General features: G+C 41.0%; 1 protein-coding gene across 3 annotated transcripts; it reads left to right on the forward strand.

Annotated features, from left to right (window-relative positions):
- Positions 1–1,412: 1,412 nt before the first annotated feature.
- adgra1a (adhesion G protein-coupled receptor A1a) lies at positions 1,413–16,996 on the forward strand. 3 transcript variants are annotated; one of them, XM_086015996.1, is made up of 7 exons: positions 1,413–1,576; positions 2,170–2,535; positions 7,309–7,436; positions 7,521–7,644; positions 12,003–12,154; positions 12,946–13,041; positions 13,133–16,996. In XM_086015996.1, exons 2-7 carry the CDS (start codon positions 2,533–2,535, stop codon positions 14,580–14,582), a joined length of 1,953 nt encoding a protein of 650 aa, XP_085872122.1. In that variant the 5' UTR covers positions 1,413–1,576; positions 2,170–2,532; the 3' UTR covers positions 14,583–16,996. The 3 variants fall into 3 exon arrangements, with proteins under 3 accessions (XP_085872122.1, XP_085872121.1, XP_085872123.1); XM_086015995.1 differs by lacking the exon at positions 1,413–1,576 and having other exon boundaries at positions 2,055–2,535; XM_086015997.1 differs by lacking the exon at positions 1,413–1,576 and having other exon boundaries at positions 2,056–2,390.
- The last annotated feature ends 313 nt before the right edge of the window (positions 16,997–17,309 follow it).

Below are 17,309 nucleotides of genomic sequence, written 5' to 3' on the forward strand. Positions count from 1 at the left end.
CAAAACTGTTTTTCCTTGGCACAGATCAATTTTTTTCTTTCATATCAGTAAATATGTTGAATATGTTGCATTAGTTGAAAAGGTCTGGTTTCACGTCACTGAGGTCAAGTCAAAGGAGCCATTGTCGTGCACAACGAAAGGACTGGAAGATGAATGCCGCCATCTAGTGTACAATACACGTTGTCCTATTTTGCGGACATGAAAACACCCGTTTAAATGCCAAGCTTCTGTGATATAAAAAAAATGAGACGCAGATAATTGAACAGCTTTTCCACCATTAATGTGATGTTAAACCACCAACTCAATTGAAAGAAGAAAAAAAACAAGTCTTTTAGAGAGGATGTAAAACTAAACAGAGGGAATGTGATTGCACAAGTGTGCACCGTTTTATAGATGGGGATGTCATGATCACATTCAAAACTATGTTAAATGAGAGTCATCACAAAACCACCACCACTAAAAGAGCCTCTGATCGACCCCAAATAAAGTTCCACTGATTTAGTAGGCTTTTTCTGACATTTTGTCATCACATCTTATAGCACAAGCCGGCAAAGTCCACAGAGCTTCACAGCATCAGAGGGACCTCATTGTTCAAAGTTATCAGTCAGAAGAAGGGTACAAGAGAGTCAAAGGGAGTTGGGGGTTAATTCTGAACATAGCCACATCCCCAGTTACAAAAGGGTGTGCACATGTGTAGCTCAGTTGTTTAGTTTTACTTCCCCTTTGTACTCATGAGGTCCTTGAGGGTTACCTGGTGCCTGCAGGGAGCATGTATACCAGTGGCGTGTGGTCAGGGCCTTCAAGGCTTCTCTGCTGGCCTAAACAGTATAAGCAGCACTGACATCCATTTACACTTTGCCAAAAAATTGCATTAATTTACTTCCAGCGATCTATTATCTTCATTTCATAGCCTGTCTTGGCTGGCCGGCTTCCAGTAGCGTTACATTTTTTTGTACAATCAGATTTCATCTTATATGCGTTGCCATGTCAATGAAATCTGCCCGTGAGGTTAATGCCGGCCAATGACACATAAGCAGTAATAACAACAGATGTTTTTTTTTTTTTTTTTTTAAACCAATCAGATTTCAGATTAACCAAACAGGGTCTGTTGTAATCTTAGAGTGATGTCTGCAATTTCTGTTCTCTTATTAGTTCAGCTAAACAGCATGCACGCACATGTACAAATTTTATCTATCTATCTATATATATATATATATATATATACATATCTATCTATATATATATATATATACATATATATATATATACATATATATATATACATGTACATACATATACGGTGACAGCAAGTGACACAATGGCCTTGACCTGAGATTAACAAAAGCAGGTGGATTTGAGCCGTGATTGGTCGTTGTGAGCAGTTGTGATGTCATTTTCAGTCGACAGAAGACAAAATGTCCGTACCCAGAGATGGCTAAAAACGAGTACATTTTACTACTTAACTCATTCCATATACACTATCAAGCAGAATGTCGTGTTTAGAGTAGTGGGGCTGCATAGAACATATTATTGTAAAAAAAAATGTTGGGGTGGACTTCTTCTTTCACAGTTCCAGGTAGGACTATTCAGGTCACACCCAACATCTACTCCAACACTCAAGGAAATTCACTCTGATAGTGTAACTTCTTATCCTAACTGTGTTAGAACAACACAATTTACTTAAGATTTCCTCAACCACAAACAAATTCAGCACTGACAGATTTGCTGTGTACATCTTGTGTCACCATTTCTTATTGATCGATTCACGACATTTTATAAGCGATTCACGACAAGTTTCCAGGATAGTGCACTGTATGGATATACATATACTATTCTGAAAACAGCTTTGGAAAAAAATAACTATACTAATAAAATCCAATACTCATCAAAAATATCAGATAAATGAAGTACCAAAAAAGTCAGATACAGTATGTGGCTGTCATCTGAGGTCAAGCATCATCCATCTTGCTGCGACGTCACAGCACGCACATCACGCTATCGTCACTGGCCTGAATTCAGGCTCAAAATAATACAGTGCATGCAACACAGTTAATTTTTACACCGCCATTTATGGTTGTATTAGTCAGATTAAATGGTTATGACCGCACCGGTCGTTATACGTGAATGATGGACCCACAATGAGCACATCTGCACATCCATCACGGACAGCACCGCTCCACAAAGTGGAGCTTCCCCACCACCTAAGTCCAGGTTCGGCCCATTGTTTGACGTCACTCGAGAGCAGCCGCATCTTTTGCATCGACTTCTGGAGCCAGTTGAGGCCGTGCGGATGGAGGCTCCCACTAATCCGCGGCTCTTCACTTCGCCGAGTCGGAGCATGACCGCTGTGATCCGAGCACCCTCTCTCACCTCGATGCAAAAACATACAGGTATATATATGTATACATATTAAAATATATACATATATATATACATACAATCTGTTCGAACGCGTCGGGTCTTTTGTGTGGACCCCAAAGTCTCAAGGGGCGCAGAGAGCAGAGTTTCACAAGTGCGACTCCCGATCGGCAAATGGTAAGTGTTTGGAATAAGACCGTTAATTAATGCAGTCATGATATCAGTCACTCCTCCCCTACAGTCTACAACATGAGCTTGTTTGTTCAATTTATCTCCATGAAGTGAATAAAGGGCTATATTGTGAGTTAAGCAAAATGCTTTTTCAAAATGTTTATATAGGCTTGGATGTGATGGTGTCTATGCGTGTTAAAAAAGCACAATTAGTGCCTTGAAAAAATAGTCAGAGCTACGAATGTTTTATATTTAAATTATATATTCGTATAAATGTTAGTATATTTGCCTTAATCACACTGTAGTGTAGTACGTGTATTTACCAGCGTAAACTGACAAATACAGACATCCAACACGGACTGTTAATAAGCCTTTAGGTTCAAACTGACCCGTTTGAAAATCTAGATTTAATTAAAAAAAACTAAATACAAATTCAAGAAAATCAATAGATGTATTTTTTGAGTCACTGTAGAACGAGTCACCAACATGAACATTGTTGGTCAGAAACAACACAACGGGAGGGTTTGTTGCACACGGAGCTTATTTGTTACTTCGGAATGATTCCTTCTCAGTGCTGCCAATTAATGAAAGATTCGGATATCAAATTAAGGTCTGCTGTAATGCTGGTGTGTGATAAATATAATAATATGCTATGGATAACAATAGCCTATATCACACCCAAAAAAAGATGCTGCATATCGCTGCTGATGCCACTGCCAGGTCACACACTATATTATATATATATATATATATATATATATATATATATATATATATATATATATATATATACACACAACCATAAATGGCGGTGTAAAAATAACGGTGTTGCGCATATATATATATATATATATATATATATATATATATATATATATATATATATATATATATATATATATATATATATATATATATATATATATATATATATATATATATATATATATATATAGACAGGCCTTGTTCTTAAAAACCTCAACACAGATTGTTTGTTTTTGACATCTACAGTAATTATCGAGTAACATTGGTATTAGCTCATCTTTGATCATCATGAAGAAAAAACATTTAACTTGCTTGTTTCACTGCAATTTTGCTTATTTTTTTCAAACATCATTCCGCATTCACACAAGAACGTCTCTTAATTCAAATGTAATTGCATTTCAACCAGTCGAGATGCCGAATTTGGTTTAATTTCTTAGCCTGCATATCTAACGCATCTTTCATACAGGTGACAACTCGTGTCAAGCTTCACATGCCGTAACAAAAGAAGACGTTTTTCCCAAATAGTGACATTGTGACACAATGTGCAGTGTGGTGTACTGTTAAGTGTTTTAGTTCTTCTATGGGCTCTGCAAAGGATTTAAATCAGTCATGCTTTGTCTAATAGATGGCTTGCTCAGTGAAGCGTTATGAGGGCACATGATGTCCCAGGGAGAACCGAGAGGAGGAGGTGGAAATGGTATCTCTAAAATATATGAGGAAGCGAGTTGACCGCGTCGTAAATACAGATATGTTGCTTGCTATTCCTCTCTTCACGCAATATCTTGAATTATGCACACACATAAGTAGGTCCCATTGCGAGGAAAACGACAGTGGGACAGATTTACTAAAAGTTTGCACAAATTGGTGCAAACAGATGTTAAAGCTGATCTACTAACCAGGTGGACACAGGTGTCTGGCAGACAGGCAATTAAAGCTGCCAAATCTTGCCACTTTGAAGAAGTACCAAGAAATATACAAACAAATTCATTAGGCATGCACAATGTGAGTTTTTTAGACTGAGATGGATTGCTGTGGGTGATTTTGCATCCTTAAAGTGTATTGGACGCCAAAAGAAAAAGTGAGCCGTAAAGCTTTTGTAAGAAAGAGTTTGCATCTGAATGCTAGGTGTAAACTGGCACGCTGTGCATAACAATGACAGCAATTATTGTGGCTTAGGCAAAAGGAGCTAACTAATCCTTTTCCCGCGCGTAAACATTTTTGAAAAGCCAGAAACAAAAATTATAACCGTATTGCCAACTTAGCAATGCGATTATGGAGCTTCTCGAAGATCTTAAAGCTAATTGGTGAAATTACCTATGACAAAGGCCGTTTCATGTCTGCATTGCAGTGCGCTGTGGTAATTGGTGCTTCTCTCCCAAGAGCAGTTTTGTGGATGTGCTTTTCCAAGTTTTGAAATCAGTGTTTTGTAGCACGGGTAGCTACATTCAATTGGCATGCAAACAAACAAAATATGACTTATGCCGCAAAATTATCAAAGCGATAAACTACACTCAGGGATGGCGTCTGGTCATGAAACCTCTTAGCCAATGTGGCTAAACAGAATAAAAATCTCCTAGCCACACTTGAGTGGAGTTAGCCATGACATCACAATTATGTTTTGCCGCTTTCGTTTTACGTGTGCCATGAATACGTGCACGTGTCAGGGACATTGTAGCCCAAATAGCAAAAAACACATTCAAACTTCAGGAATGATTTTCTTTTTGGGGGGTTGTAAGCATAGCTTGATGGCTAACTTCACGTTGTAGTGGTGGGACAAGTTATCATCAGTGAGAAAGCTGTTCCACTTCACAGAAGAACATACGCCTCAAAGTGTCGAAGCCAGGGGAATTTACACAAATAATCAGACTTGAAATGACAACCCGTCTCCTGATTAAATGGCTGTTTTGCCGTGCCACAGTCTCTCATTCTACATCGTTGTTTTCCACATGGGATGGGGGAACTCAAAGTTGTTTTGCGCGACTTGGCAGCAATGGCAGAAATGTGTTTTTAGTACAGAAACCAACAAAATACTTGTGTGTTGTTCTCTCCGGGGACCCAGCAAATGGGTTAGCTTGCTAACCCTGGCTAGTCGCTACGATTCCGCCGGCAGAGCTGGGCAGGCAGACATGATATGATGACTCGTCTCCCGATTAAATGGTTGTTCCACTATGTCACCGTCACCATCCTGGGTGAATTCGAAGTTGTTTTGTATGACTCAGTGGGAGTAATGACGTTGGTTTTTAGTGCAGAAACCAACAAAATACTTGCACGTTCTTCTATTCGGGGTCACAATGAAGGGCCCAGCTTGCTAGTCATGGCATTTGACACGGCTATTGCCAGGGAAATTTTAACAAACGAATTGTCCCTTTGCCGGAATGGCAAATACGGGAAATATTTATCATGTCACTCCCCATTTCAAATCGTCATTGGCGACGTGGCAAACAAGGAGTGCAAACCCTAATGTATGTATGTATATGCTAAGCTAAATATTAACTGGCAGTGTTGTACCTGAACAAGTTCACTGAACGAAAGTTTATGAACTTGTTCATATTTTGAGCAAATGTGAACTGAATGTGGTGCATTTTTCTTTTCTTCAACTTTTCTGGACACACGCTCATTCTGGGGCCAATGCACGGTTTTTGAACATTTTTGTTCAAATGTGCCAGGTTTTTTTCTTGTTAAACAGCAAAAAGAAAACACGGCTAATCACACTGTAAACGAGCCTTAATTAGGCGGAACGGATGGGCATTGTTTACTAAAATTTTCCAGTCCGTTTATAGCCTGCGGCCTGGGTAACCTTATGCAGTCCGTTTATCTGCCTGTTTGTCTGGCCGGAACAAATAGTAATCGCCTATAGGCCGGTCTGCATATCATTTCAAATGGGCTTACGTTTGCGTTTCCATCTACAAACTTAGACCAACTTCAGGATCACAGTCCTATTTTTGCTATTGTTCATTAAAACAAAATACAATTCAAGCAATGTTTTTCCTTTTTTTTTTTTTTTTTAGATTGTAGTGTGCTTCCTGGACCTGGATACTAGTGTGGCCTGAATGGGTGCCAACTGCCTACAATAGGGCAACTGCCACTTTGCTAGAGGTTAACAGCCCGCAGCAACACTGGGGAAAAAAAAAAACACGAACAAGCTCATTTTTGGAACGTTGAACTTCCATCCATCTAGCAGTAGCAGAAGCAGTAGCTTCCGTAGGGAAGCCCAGACTTCCCTCTCCCCAGCCACTTCTTCCAAAGCGGATCCCCACAATGCCTCAGCTCCATCTTAAAATTCTGTCCATAAAGGTTATGAACAGAATCGGTGACAAAGGGCAGCCTTAGCAGAGTCCAACCCTCACTGGTAATGAATCCGGCTTACTGCCGGCAATGCAGACCAAAATCTGACATTGATGATAGAGGGACCAAAATGCCCTTATTAGGGGGTTCGGTCCTCCGTACTGCTGAAGCACCTCCAACAGAATTCCCAGAAGGACACAGTCAAATGCCTTCTCCAAGTCCACAAAACACATTAGTGAGGGCGAACTCCCGTCAACCCTCGAGAAGAATGTTGGGCTGGTCCACTGTTCCACGGCTAGGACGAAAACCACACCGTTCCTCCTGAATCATTTGACTTCACGACGGACCCTCCTCTCCAGCACCCCTGAAGAGACCTTACTAGGGAGGCTCAAGAGTGCGATCCCTTTGTAGTTGTAACACATCATCTGGTTCTTCTTCAAAAGGGGGATCACCCCGGTGCGCCAATCTGGAGGCACTGCCCCCGATGTCTTCGTACAAGCTTCTTCCGCGCGTGGAATATAGGCATTAAAATTTAGCACCGACATCTTTACATTTGAGTGATTCCAGGAGAACCGCAATGTTAGTGCCGGTTCCACTCAATTCTCGGTTCTTATGTGGATGGGTGTAGAGCACAATTGTGAAATTTCTAAAATCTACCTTTGTTGTTTTAATTACCATTTTAAACAAGTCATTTTGAAATAATTAACATCTAACCAAATCTAACTACAGGATCTGAAGCGAGTGCTGTCCTTCCCACCATATCCTGGGGATTACCTGCATCCAGTGGTGTATGCCTGCACAGCTGTCATGCTGCTGTGTCTGCTGGTCTCCATCATGACATATATAGTCCATTACAGGTGATATTCAAGTCATTCTTTAAAATGATTAAAAATCATCATTATTATTATATTTCCACTACCTTTTTGCTACATGTTTTCCAGTGTGATCCGCATCAGCAGAAATGGATGGCACACACTCCTCAACTTTTTGTTTCACACAGGACTGACTTTCGGCGTGTTTGCTGGAGGCATTAATCAGATCAACGTTCCTTTTTTGTGCCAAATTGTAAGCTGGTTTGCCCTACTTTCTCATTGTATCATAAACACAGATCAGCTGCATTTGACCAATTTGCAACAGCACCCCAGAATGTAACATTGGCTAAAAATGTAATGCATGTGTAAACGTCAGGAACAAGAAGCTTCATGAAAATGTTTCATATATGATATAGGTCTCCTCCCAAAGCTGTCATCTTATTGCGGTGGAGGGGTTTGTTTGTCCCAATGATCCTAGGGGCTAAATTGTCTTGGGCATTATGCCCCTGGCAGAGTCACCCATGGCAACTAGGTCTTAGGTGAGGGACCAGAAAAAGCACAGCTCAAAGGCCATTAACTGTATAATTAACACACATATGGGACCTAGGTTTCCCTGACCCAGACATGAGTCACTGGGAATGCCCTATGGAGCCAGGGCTGGAGGTGGGGCTCGATTGCGAGCACTTGGTGGCCAGGCCTGCACCCATGGCTCTGGCCGGGGACCACCCGAAAAGACAACGTGGGTCCCCCTTCCCACAGGTTCACCACAACAGGTTCACCACCTGTGGGAGGGGCCAGAGGGGTCGAGTGCTCTGTGAACTGGGCGGCGGCCGATGTTGGGGAATTTGGTGGTCTGATCCCTGCCTACAAGCTCGCTCTAGGGACATGGAAGGTCACCTCTCGAGCATGGGAGTAGCTTCAATCTGAGGTCGAGAAGTTCTGACTAGATAGTCGGGCTCGTCTCCACATACAGCTTGGGCTCTGGTACCAGTCCTTTTGGAATGGGTTGGGCTGTATTCCACTCTAGAGTTGCCCACAGAGAGAGGCACCGAGTAAGTGTGTGCATACTTATTGCCCCCCTGCTTAGTGCCTGTTTCATTGGTGTTCACCTGAGTGGACAAGAGGTTAGCCTCCCTCCGCCTTTGGGTTAGGGGATGGGTTCTGACTGCTGTTTGTGCATATGTACTAACAGCAGTTCAGAATACCCACCCTTTTTGGGGTCCTTGCCCGTTGGCGCTGGCGAGCTCTTGTCTTGGGGACTCCTGATGGATTTCAAAGCTCATGCCAAGTCAAGTCAAATGTATTTATATAGCCCTTCATTACAAAAATGTCTCAAGGAGCTTCACGTGCCTACTGTTGACAAATATTAACAACATCCCATGAAATTAGCACCCAGGAGGGCAAGGAAACACAAAAAAAACAAAAACAAAAAGCATCTGGGGAAAAACTTTGAGAAGGGGCCTTGGATGGACGAATACCCCTTCCAGGATGACGATGCTGCAATGGATGCCAGGCTGGCAACATTTCACAAAATATGGTGCTATACAATTTTAGTTATAATAATATAAGAGTCAATTTGATAAGACGAAGCGCCGCAGGAATACACCTTTTGGGTCCTCCTCAAAATCTTGCCAGGTTAGTCAATGAAGAAATCTTCATCAGATCTTGTCCAGATCTGTCAGAGCTGAAGCCGTACATCGAGAGCCAATTGGGTCATCGTCACCGAGCCCCCTCTCCAAACCGGGGAGGAGGGGGAAGGACAAACAGAAGAAGTGGCAGTCAAACAGGCCAACATGCAGATCAACTAAATGCAAGAGTATACACATAAGCCGTACGTCTGTTTTTTTTTATTAAAAATAGCAGCTCTAATTTCCATGGATAGGGCATTCCAGAGGAGCCGGACATGAAAATGCTCTAGAACCTGCGGACTTCTTTTTGGCTCTTGGGATCACTAAAACACCAGCGTGTTGTGAACGAAGAGTTTGAAACTGAACATACGGTGCTACTAAATCAACAAGATTGGGAGGTACTAAATTATGCAATATTTTATTTTAAGTAAGTAGCAAAACCTTGAAATTGCCTCTCAAGTGGAACGGGAGCCGATACTAGCCAAGTTGGTTAGTATCGGGGTAATATGATCAAACTTTCTCATCCTTGTCAGGGGTATAGCTGCAGCATTTTGCACTAACTGCACTAAAGCATGAATTATGATTTCTGCGTCCTTAGCAGATAGAATGGGATGGATCTTAGCGATATTGCGGACATGAAAAAACACAACTATAGTAATAGTAAGTGTATTTTAAAGGAGAAAGTTGAGTCAAATATAATACTGAGATTTTTTGCTGACTCACTTTGGGCAATAGTAGTGAAGGAGCTATATCTATATGAATGGCTTTATATTAGCTAACAGGTTAACCAAAAAACAAAATGGGAATTACACATCTCATAATCAGTTAAAAGTCTCAGAGTCAGCGTGCCCTGATCTGAACACGGGACCAGCTGTGAAGATCAGCCCCATAGGCAGGGCCAGCCAGGGAGGAGACTAGCCCACATTATGTTTGGATTTTGAAGACAGTATAAATGTGAGGGCTGCATGTTAGACCGTGCCCCTTTTCTGCCCTCGCTCGTCTCGGGTTAGCTATCACACCATGCTTGACCGAAAACCTCAAATTTAGTCGCATGCCATTTGCGCTGAAGCTTCCTACATGATTGTTTAAGTGTGCGGGTTTCATCAAAAACCTAAAGTAAGCCTCTTCGGACGAGTTTGAAGTCTTAACGGGGCTATGCAGTCAAGAGCATTCAAGAGAACAGCATTGAAATAATTCATGAGTTTGTAAATAAAGCCGATATAAAAAAAAAGGAAGCAGTTGCCAGAAGCAGTAGCTCAGAGAGCGCAGTAGTGGTTGAAGAACTAATATTGCGGCTGCTATAGCTTTGATTGTAGTTAAGATGGTGGCAATGAGACAAGACTTCAAATTTTATAAAGTAATGGTCAGACATAGCAGTAGTATACAGTAATACCATTACATTTGAGGTTGCAAAGCCTTGGATTAGTACCAAAAATGAAGTCTTACCATTTTTAGGCATCACTTCATTTGTTATTTACATGAAACCAAAAGTATCAATTGTTGTCTGAAACGCCATGGCAAGTGGTTTCGACGGGTAAATTAATCTAAAAAGCCAGAGTGAGGCCCATGGCGATGGTAAATAACTGCAAGATCGAACGACAAGGCTGTGGATCACTTAGCGAGAACTTCAAATGTTTTAAAGGCGTTGTTTGATCGAGGGCTGGGTTTGAGATTGCACATTTGTGCAATCACATTATCTAATTTTTTTTTAACAGAATTGTACAGGTTATAGTTGACATGAACCCTCTCCAGGCAGATTTGCATCAACTAATTGCTAATCCCCTAATTAATACACGTGTATTATATGAGCCTGTTTTTACTCTTGGTACTACTAAAATATGACTTAAACTTAATTATAGCCTGAGAGGTTTGATTGTTGAAAACGTTTTGTAACTACACAGTATTTCTATTTGAACAGGGGCGTATAGATTTTATACCCAATGTACTGTAGCTATTTAATAGACTTGCTAATTAAGTCCCACCCATCTATAGCCTTTTTCACACAGTTTCCACAGAAATTGTCTAATCAGAGACATATTAGTAAAGCAAACATTTCTTTGCCTTTAGCATTAAGATACTAATCATGTCTATGAAGTCAAATCCCTTTGCCATTTTTTTTCTGTGGTTGATGATCTATAATAAATAATAATTTAAAAAAAAGATCCTATTTAGTTTGTTTGTAGTCAATTTGAATTAGTAATGCTGTCAGAAGAACATTGCTGCTACTTTTGATGAAGATGATTGCTTCAAGGACTGTACGATTGTAGAGAGGCACTTCAAGCAATGTGCCCTTGGTCTGAAGCCTATTATTTCAATCTCCATGAAGTGATCTGATCTGCCTGCTCTTATACTATTAGAAATACAAAAGTACATTTGAGCCAGTTGTTCCACGGAAACAGCATGTAATAAGCAAAGATATTACTTTTGATGTACCTTACACTTTGCCCATCATCACTGGTCCAGTGTACATTTTAGGACACTCTTAAGAGTTATCGGGAGTCATACAAAAATATTGTCACAATTTTCATATATAACATTTTCATAGATAACAAGCAGAGCTGGGCATTTTTTCTAAAAATTGAGCATCTGTTATTCGTCATCCATTTGCAGCATGGGTAGTGGGTTCCCTTACGTCGTCCGTCATTCGTCTTTTTTTCTGGGTGGGGGGAGCGGGTTGCTAATAGTACCCGTCTATAAAATGGTCTGCCTCTAATTTTAAACCTTCACTAAACTTTCACTCGCAACTCCGGCAAGCACTGAGGTCATAGGATTTAAATGGACATGAAAATGTACTTTTTAAGCGGTTGTGTACAAATAGTTGAAGACTGAGAATCCACAGACAATTAAATCTATGATCTTTTTTCTATATTCGTATGCCATTGGTGTTGATTACTCATTTTTAAAAAATATAATCTAAAGATAATCTGATCAGAATTTCTAGAGAATGTCATTATTGTTGTGTTCACATCTTCATCTCTGTCAGGTTGGAATTATGCTCCAGTATGCTTCTTTGTCTACCATGCTTTGGCTGACATTTACTGCCAGAAACATCTGTAACGATGTGTCCAAAGACCCACTTAAAGCCCCAGGCTCAAACGGTCCCGTCCTGGCTGAAAGCAAAACAACGATTCTCAGGTAAATTTAATCATCAAAACTGACCACACACCCTCTGTTACTATTGGAAACTGATGTTAATTGTGTGTGGATTGTAAATTAAAAACAAGATATAACAGTGATACAATACCACCAGTGGACAATCTTGTTATTTCTGTTTAAATTGTACCTTATAAATAAGACACAAAAACGACACTAACAGAATTTGGAATATGATGTACATATTTATGAAGCCCGAGCTAGTGGCTAGGTTGTGTCAGAATGGACATCCGCCATGAAAACGGCACCAAACAGATCATGCCAGTGACTTGCTGTGCCAACAACTATTGGACAAGCTGAACGTTGCAAACAACACGTATATATTTGTAAAACATTAACGTGGTTTTACATGTTTACCTACACAGTCGTAATCTGATGTTCCCCCCCCCCTTCAATTTACATTGCACCAACACCATAGTTTTTCACTTAAAATATTCATAGCCTCCTGCAATACAGAAATCAATGTTCTAAATTTAGGGTTGACTAGAATGTTCTGTGATACGATTGTACTAGAGTAATGGAATGGATTGCTCAAAAAAACATATTCGTTCTTCAAAATTGTCCAATAGAATCAGGGATCACAATAATTTACCAAATGTAAAATGGGTATGACTAATTTGGGATTTCAGATTCAGAAAACTCCTCCGTCCTAGCAGGTCATTTAAGGGATCCCAGAGCGGCACAATTATTGACACATTTACAATGTATAATACATAAATAAAAAGGCATGAAATGTGGTGCCTTTATTTGTAATGTGTCTTTTTCCCTTGTAGATTCTATCTTGTAAGCAATGGCATCCCTCTCATAATTGTTGGAATTACTGCAGCCTTTGGAATGGAAAACTATGGTAGCAGGGATGATGCACTGTAGTAAGTATTGATTTCAAGAAAGTCATATCTTTATTCATTGACAAAGCCCTTACTATTTATTATTTTTTTTTATACCTGGCTTTCTTTTCAGTTGCTGGATGGCATGGGAACCAAGCCTGGGAGGATTCTATGCCCCTGTGAGTCTTTTGGTCTTAATCATGTCTGTGTACTTCTTGTGCACTTACATCCAGCTTAAACGCCATCCTGAGAGGAAGTACGAGCTACGAGTTCTGAGTGAGGAGCAGCAGCAGTTATCATCCACTGACCAGCAGTGCCCCCCTGACATTGGGGGGGCTTCTGGATCTGTTGGTGATTGTGCAGCGTTCATTACTGGTGTATCCGAGCTTTCCAATGAGCACTCATTTAAATCACAGCTTTGGACCACAGTTTTTACCTTGTTTCTATTTCTGTCAACATGGGCACTGGGAGCACTGGCGGTGTCTCTTGGACGTTTTCTGGACATGATATTCAGCTGTCTATATGGCGCATTCTGTGTCACTCTTGGACTATTTCTTCTTATCCAGCACTGTGCCAAACGTGACGATGTGTGGCACCGCTGGTGGGCTTGTTGCCCAGCCAAATCCAAACTCGCTGATGGAGATGGCAACAAACAAAGCCAGAGGCAGGAGCTCCACCAACCCCAGTGCCACCTCAACTCCTTCTGCTTAGGGAAAAAGCCGCTTCTCTCACCGCAACTTGTGCAAAGCTTGTACCATAAAAATGCATCCCCATCCCAAAACCTCACTCCCCGTCACACCAGTTCTTGCTGTGTGGCGGCAATGACATCCACTGTAGCTACTCCGGTTTCCCCTTTTAGTGAGTCAGCCCCCTCACCAACACGCCCTCTGGCCTTATCTGACGAGCTCCCTCGTCCTTCTGTGCCACTACAGAGTTGCCTTATTGACAGAACCAAGTCACGCTCTTTCAATCACCCGCGCCCATGTCTCCGCGAATACCGCTCTCACATGGCATCAACCAGTATGGATGGGAGTGTGATTAGCTCCCAAGTGGAAATCCCTCACACTGCACACTACATAGAGGCATCACCAGTGTCCAACAGCCAGCACCCAGACCTGCAAATTTCTTGCCCAAGCCCTCACTTGGATCAGCAGCAGTCATCCTGTCATAGTTTACAACACCAGACCTCTTGCCACAACATACAAGACTCACTCACTTCTAGTCACAGCCTCCTTCTACCTTCCCATAGGGTAAATGCTTGTCAGTGGCACTTGTACAGCTCAGCAGACCATTTTACTACCACAAGCTGCTCTGAAATGCCAGATTCCGACAACTTGTTGTATTCGCAAGAACTTGATTCATCCAGCTACATGTTGAAGATACCAGAGAAGGATAAGGAAAAACAATGTGTAGAGGAGGAGCCAAATTTCTTCCCAAGAAATACTTTGCCTCGGCAACATGCCACGATGAATCGACGAGTAACTATTGGCAGAAACCGTAGCCTGCAGGAAGATAGTCTGTTTGTGTCAGACACTACAGGGAACATACGGACGGGACCTTGGAAGAATGAAACCACTGTATAGTCATACCGTTCAAGAGCAGTCTAAACTCTGATCGCCCTCTGTTTTGTCTTTTAATTACACATTGTTATTGAGGTGAGTGATCGATAAACTTTGAAATATTTTATGAAAAAATATGGAATTTAAAGAGAGATTAATTCAGTGTCATGTTTCTTTAAGTTGTAAAGAGTGGTTCAGTATTAGCAACAGCAAATGTTCTTATGTATGTGGACATACAAATATACATACAAACACAGAGTAATCCCTCATTTATCGTGGTTAATGAGGACCAGAACCCCCCGTGAAAGGTGAAAAAAACCCACAAAGTAGAGGTTGACTCATTTTAATGATTTATTATTATTATTTATTTATATTTATTTTAAAGGGGGGTTACACCTCTATTACGTTGTTGTGAACCCCCTGACATGGTTCCCACCCTTCTAAATAGTTGTTACACAACAAATTTAACTTTAGAAATGCAAAATGAAGAATAAATACAAATCTGCAGGCTGTGAGAGGAACGTGCTCTACAAGCCCGGCAGCGGACGATTACCACGGAACATCGGCTAATAAATATATTAGTTTTATTTTTTTATCCAAAAATTGGCTTGCCTTAACTAGAATACTGCGGTACATTTTAGCCAAAGGTACAATCCTGGTGTAATACATTTTTAAACCCTTCCTGTTGTTGTTGTTGTGCAAAGCAAAGTAAGTCATTACTTCTGCTGTTGTTGCTGTCGCTTCTTTGTTGCCTCCGTCTTCTTCCTTGTCGTCTTCTTCTCTCTTTCCTCTTCTTTTAAAACGAAGAAAAAGCACAGTCGCCGGAAGTAATCATGGCTTTGACTTTTGCTTTCCACAATAACATCAACAAGGTCCTTTGGATAAAATCAATGCGGGATCCTAGATAAGGTAAGATGGTTTAAGACAAACTATAACAAAAACAGTTTCTGAACCGCGAAAATAGCCAATAGACGATTACATAGGCGAAAAAAAATGGGCTTCCAACTATGCTTCGTCCAACTATTTTTTTTAAGTTTCTCGTCTATCGTCCATCGCCTACAAAATGGGTGTCCGTCATCGGTGGATAGGCGGACTGGTCCGTCACATTGGCGGAATATTCAATTTGAAATCAGATGTCATAGAAAATTTTGACATGCAAATATTTAAAAACAAGAACTATTCATTTATGGTAACACAAGGACTACCGGGATTTCGAAAGTATTACAACTATGAGAGCAGTCATTTTGAATGATTGCGCTTTGTTGCGCTCTGCCAATGATATCATCAACTAAAATGATTATTACTCACAGAGGTGGGCAGTTTACAAAAAAATTTGCAGTCCGTTTACCACCTTCCGCCTACAGCCGGGGTATCCTTCCACCGTCTGTCTATTCGCCATTTTGTCCAGCCGGACCAAATAGTAATCGCCTATAGGCCGGTCCGACTATCATTTTAAACAGGATTCCGTAGCGTTTCCGACTACCAACTTCGACAAAATACCACCAGCACCCTATATAAACCCTGCGATTGGCTGGCAACCAATTCAGGGTGTACCCGGCCTACTACCCGAAGTTAGCTGGGAGAGGCTCCAGCACCCCCGCGACCACCGTGAGGATAAGCAGTTTAGATCATTTTTCAGCAGGCTATCCCGCTGAGAGGCGACCATTTACAACTGTTGGCGAAGGTGCAACAGAAATGTGAGTTCATGTCAGGGTTCATGTCAGTAGTTCATTTGCACATAAAGAAGAAGGGACATTCGAGTACAACAATGCACGGGTCAAGAACGGTAGGACCACTGGTTTGAAAAAATAGGTGTAAAAGAAGCAATCTACATCAAACTAGAAACGCTGTCTCTAAACAGAGGAAGACATTTGAGTCATCATCTATTGTTCTGACATCCTTACCCACGAAGATTGTCTCATTCCAAGAGAAAGGGTTGCCATAACTGTTTTGCCACTAGGCAACAACAACACCCTACTGTTATTATCATCAAGAGGGGACACACCTTTGGATTAAAGGTAAAATGTCTTCATCGAACAAGAATAAATCCAGTTGCCTCATTCAACCTTTGTATTCTATCATGACCTAGATGGCTGAGAAACCGCATTAGAATTTTACATTAAATTATACATTACATTAAGTGGCAGCTACAATTTGTGAAATGCGTGACTAGGTGAACACAAATTGTAATGTCTGTGTTTAAGGAAGCGAAATCAAGTCATTTACCCTGAGTCTGTTGTAGATAATGGTGCACTTTTGATTTTTTTTTTTAGTTTCCTGTGCCATTATGACATTAAAGCCTCAGTGTTTCTTGAACGTCTTGACTTTTACAGAGGTATGACCTGATAAATCTTATTGCGTCATGAAACATTCTGATGTGACACAGTATATCTTCGATGTGTTGTCTGTACTCAAAATAAAATGTATAGTAATACACAGTAATTCTCATTGTTGTGTCTTGAATTTAGGTCAGTTGTAAACAATGCGATGTTCTAGGCTGTCCTTTCATAGAAACACACGTACTCCAAGTCCATTACACTCACACAAGCATCACTATAGTACAACACTCGAGAGTGGTCTCGAGACCACATTTTGAAGGTATTGGTCTTGTCTCTGACTCAACTGCTCAAAGTTTTGGTCCTTTCTCAGTCTTGGACTGGCCGGACTCTGTCTATTCTGTCGAGCTGCTGGTCATGCTTGTTGGTGTGTGGCAGGTGGTCAACACTCGGACTCAGCCGACAAGTGAACTCC

Source organism: Filicampus tigris, chromosome 19 (assembly GCF_054856515.1).
Source record: "Filicampus tigris isolate MCC_2025a chromosome 19, RoL_Ftig_1.0, whole genome shotgun sequence".
In the NCBI taxonomy this organism is placed as follows: Eukaryota; Metazoa; Chordata; class Actinopteri; order Syngnathiformes; family Syngnathidae; genus Filicampus; species Filicampus tigris.